The sequence below is a fragment of the Salvelinus sp. IW2-2015 genome, unplaced genomic scaffold (genome assembly GCF_002910315.2).
Source record: "Salvelinus sp. IW2-2015 unplaced genomic scaffold, ASM291031v2 Un_scaffold3272, whole genome shotgun sequence".
NCBI classification, from domain to species: domain Eukaryota; kingdom Metazoa; phylum Chordata; class Actinopteri; order Salmoniformes; family Salmonidae; genus Salvelinus; species Salvelinus sp. IW2-2015.
The window spans coordinates 60,028-63,669 of record NW_019944557.1 but is presented as its reverse complement, the minus strand read 5'-3'; the positions used below and the strand labels follow the sequence as shown (position 1 = coordinate 63,669).

At 41.4% G+C, this 3,642-nt stretch overlaps 1 protein-coding gene across 1 annotated transcript in view; it reads right to left on the bottom strand.

The window, feature by feature from the left end:
• LOC112075609 (histone deacetylase 11) overlaps positions 1 to 3,358 on the bottom strand; it is a 14,762-nt gene extending 11,404 nt beyond the window's left edge. The window contains exon 1 of the mRNA XM_024142578.2: positions 3,182 to 3,358. Coding sequence (XP_023998346.1) covers positions 3,182 to 3,195 — 14 coding nt within the window. The 5' untranslated portion in view covers positions 3,196 to 3,358. The remainder of the gene's footprint in view (positions 1 to 3,181) is intronic.
• Between the last annotated feature and the right edge of the window lie 284 nt (positions 3,359 to 3,642).

The window sequence follows — 3,642 nt, the reverse complement described above, 5'->3', positions numbered from 1 at the left end:
ATTTACATTTACATTTAAGTCATTTAGCAGGACGCTCTTATCCAGAGCGACTTACAATTGGTGCATTCACCTTATGACATCCAGTGGAACAACCACTTTACAATAGTGCATCTAAATCTTTTAAGGGGGGGGGGGGGGGTCAGAAGGATTACTTTATCCTATCCTAGGTATTCCTTGAAGAGGTGGGGTTTCAGGTGTCTCCGGAAGGTGGTGATTGACTCCGCTGTCCTGGCGTCGTGAGGGAGTTTGTTCCACCATTGCGGTGCCAGAGCAGCGAACAGTTTTTGACTGGGCTGAGCGGAACTGTACTTCCTCAGTGGTAGGAGGCGAGCAGGCCAGAGGTGGATGAACGCAGTGCCCTTGTTTGGGTGTAGGGCCTGATCAGAGCCTGAAGGTACTGAGGTGCCGTTCCCCTCACAGCTCCGTAGGCAAGCACCATGGTCTTGTAGCGGATGCGAGCTTCAACTGGAAGCCAGTGGAGAGAGCGCGAGGAGCGGGTGACGTGAGAGAACTTGGAAGGTTGAACACCAGACGGGCTGCGGCGTTCTGGATGAGTTTTAGGGGTTTAATGGCCAGGCAGGGAGCCCAGGCAACAGCGAGTTGCAGTAATCCAGACCGGGAGATGACAAGTGCCTGGATTAGGACCTGCGCCGCTTCCTGTGTGAGGCAGGGTCGTACTCTGCGGATGTTGTAGAGCATGAACCTACAGGAACGGGCCACCGCCTTGATGTTAGTTGAGAACGACAGGGTGTTTCCAGGATCACGCCAAGGTTCTTAGCGCTCTGGGAGGAGGACACAGACGTTGATGAAAAAGATTTCAACCTTTATTCACCCACTCAAGAAGACAGCCAGAAGTTTGTTGAATTACCTGTGTTCAACAGGAAGACAGCCAACGAGAGCATACAGGTCGCAGTGGTGGTAGTATATGGGGCTTTGGTGACAAAAACGGATGGCACTGTGATAGTAAATTGGATGTAGTCTGAGTAGAATCTCTCTGGGTGGGTGCGGGCAGCTATCGGTTGAAGAGCATGCATTTAGTTTTACTTGCATTTAAGAGCAGTTGGAGGCCACGGAAGGAGAGTTGTATGGCATTGAAGCTCGTCTGGAGGTTAGTTAACACAGTGTCCAAAGAAGGGCCAGAAGTATACAGAATGGTGTCGTCTGCGTCGAGGTGGATCAGAGAATCACCAGCAGCAAGAGCGACATCATTGATGTATACAGAGAAGAGAGTCGGCCCGAGAATTGAACCCTGTGGCACCCCCATAGAGACTGCCAGAGGCCCGGACAACAGGCCCTCCGTGTTTGACACACTGAACTTTTTCTGAGAAGTAGTTGGTGAACCAGGCAAGGCAGTCATTTGAGAAACAAGGCTCATGAGTCTGCCGATAGGATACCAATGCTGTTGAAGATTCTACACAGATTACAGACCTGAGACATTTGCAAAGCTACCTTGATCATGCTTTCTATGATTACATAGCTACCTTGATCATGCTTTCGATGGTTACATAAGAATGGTGAGGCCATGGAGGTGTTACTCATTGTAAGGTTGAATAAATACTGTTACATTAGTTTGTGAGGTAACCTAAAGTTTTCTACTGTATTACAAAAGTATAGTTGAATTGTTTGGTTGACAACGCAACCAAATATCAACATTTAGAGATATCTAATGCTTGGATAGTTTCATCTGAGCCACTGGCTTAATCCTGTTCTTTAACTTTTAGTTTAGTTGGAAACTTTAATCGAAAATATAATTTGTTAAGTTGTGGACAAGTTACTAGGCTGTTTACGGTGTTATTGAATTGTGTTAGGTTGTCAATGCAACCAAATATCAACATTTAAAGGAGTTTTGTCCAACTTAATCTGGCTTTATTTACAGATTGTCTACAAATTAAACATTTATATGTTGGATTCACGTCTCCATCTCAACCAAAATTGTAAGTAAAAGAATATGACTAAATAAAATAAATTAAGTACATTTAAAGTTTGATTTGATTTCCTTCTTTAACTTTTATTTTAGGTTGAGATGGAGACGTGAATCCAACAGTTCACTTATTAATTGGAATTAAAGCCAGACTAAGTCAGTGGCACAGATGAAACAAGGCCTATATGTATTGTCTATTTTTAGTTGAACCCTGGGTTGAATTGAAACAATAACTGTAGATGACTTTGCAAACACTATATAGGCCTAAATAGCATCACTGATGATATGACTTATAAAGTACGGTCACATTTCATTTTCTATGTTAAACCTACCGTTTGGAATGACTGATAGCAACAGTAAATATATGTAGTTATCATTCTCAACATAGCACATTAGTAGCAGTCAGTGACAAATACAGAATCAAGGGTAAACTGGGCTTGGTTAAAACCCTGGATGGGAGACCACATGAACAGATGTAGACAGGAGGTGCTGCCCAGACTGTCGTTTTTATTCTGATACTGGATATAATGTTGAAGATCTGACATTGTTTCAAAAGGTACAAATTCAACATATTTTATACAAGGTTTGTTTATGTTGAAAATTGGTTACAATTATCACATAATCCCATCTTTAAAATGTCACCCTCAACACAACAGATTCCAAGTTACATTTACAAACAATGTTGATTCAACAGGTTTGTGCCCAGTGGGTAATGGCTAGAAACATGTGCATTGTAATACTATGCATCAATCAGAAAGAGGTTAATACTGATTTTATTTTCATTAGAAAATAACATATTGTGTTATTGAACTTCATGAATTTATGTTATTTAAATGGTTTGATTTATTACATGGTTTCAGTGACCATATCATTAAATGAATAGTAACAGCTAAACGAGCCTTTTCACAGTGGAAAACAGAACTGGGTTAGTCAAAAAGACAACGAAAGATTTCAGAAATGTACAGTAGGCCTAAGTGACCGTGATACAGTCTGAAGTCCAATACAGGCAGGAAAGAGAAAAACTACAAGAACCACATTTCCCCACCGGTTACACATGCGCAACAGAATTTCCAAAGACGATATGCCACAATAAGGAAATATTTCTCTCGTCTCGTTTTCCAATCTCCGACTGTATCAGTAGTCATTGTTATTCAACATCGTTATAACAACTTTTGGAACCAATTTAGAAGAAAGTAGTGACAGCGAGAAAATGAGCTGTCATCGGCTCTGCAACGCAGCTGTGAAATCAGCTTGACTCACCTGTTACACATCATAACCGCTCTTTCGTCTATTAGTTGACGCTAAACTATTTTTTATTCGAATGCTTTGATATCTTCACAAATGCAACGTTATGTTTTGATCGTCCGATATCATTCTGTTAGTCATATATCCAACAGCTTGCAGAACAGACAGCGATCAGATCGTTGTAATGCAGCCCACAGCGCATCATTTCATGCGCACGTCGAATACGCACTCACAACATTCGACCACCACGTCATTTTACCGTAGTCTACATTCGCTGCGCTTCAGTGGTGATTAAACTTTTTTATTTTCAGTGTCAAACATTTACATTTTCTTTAAAAAAAAGTATAATTGTGGTGCATGTAGACTATATAAAATGTAAGGAATATGTGCATTCGTTTTCATGCTCCTTATTTACAATGCCCTCTGGGCAAGCCACCTCATTTCAACATGAACATTTGGGTAATATTTGGTTGCGA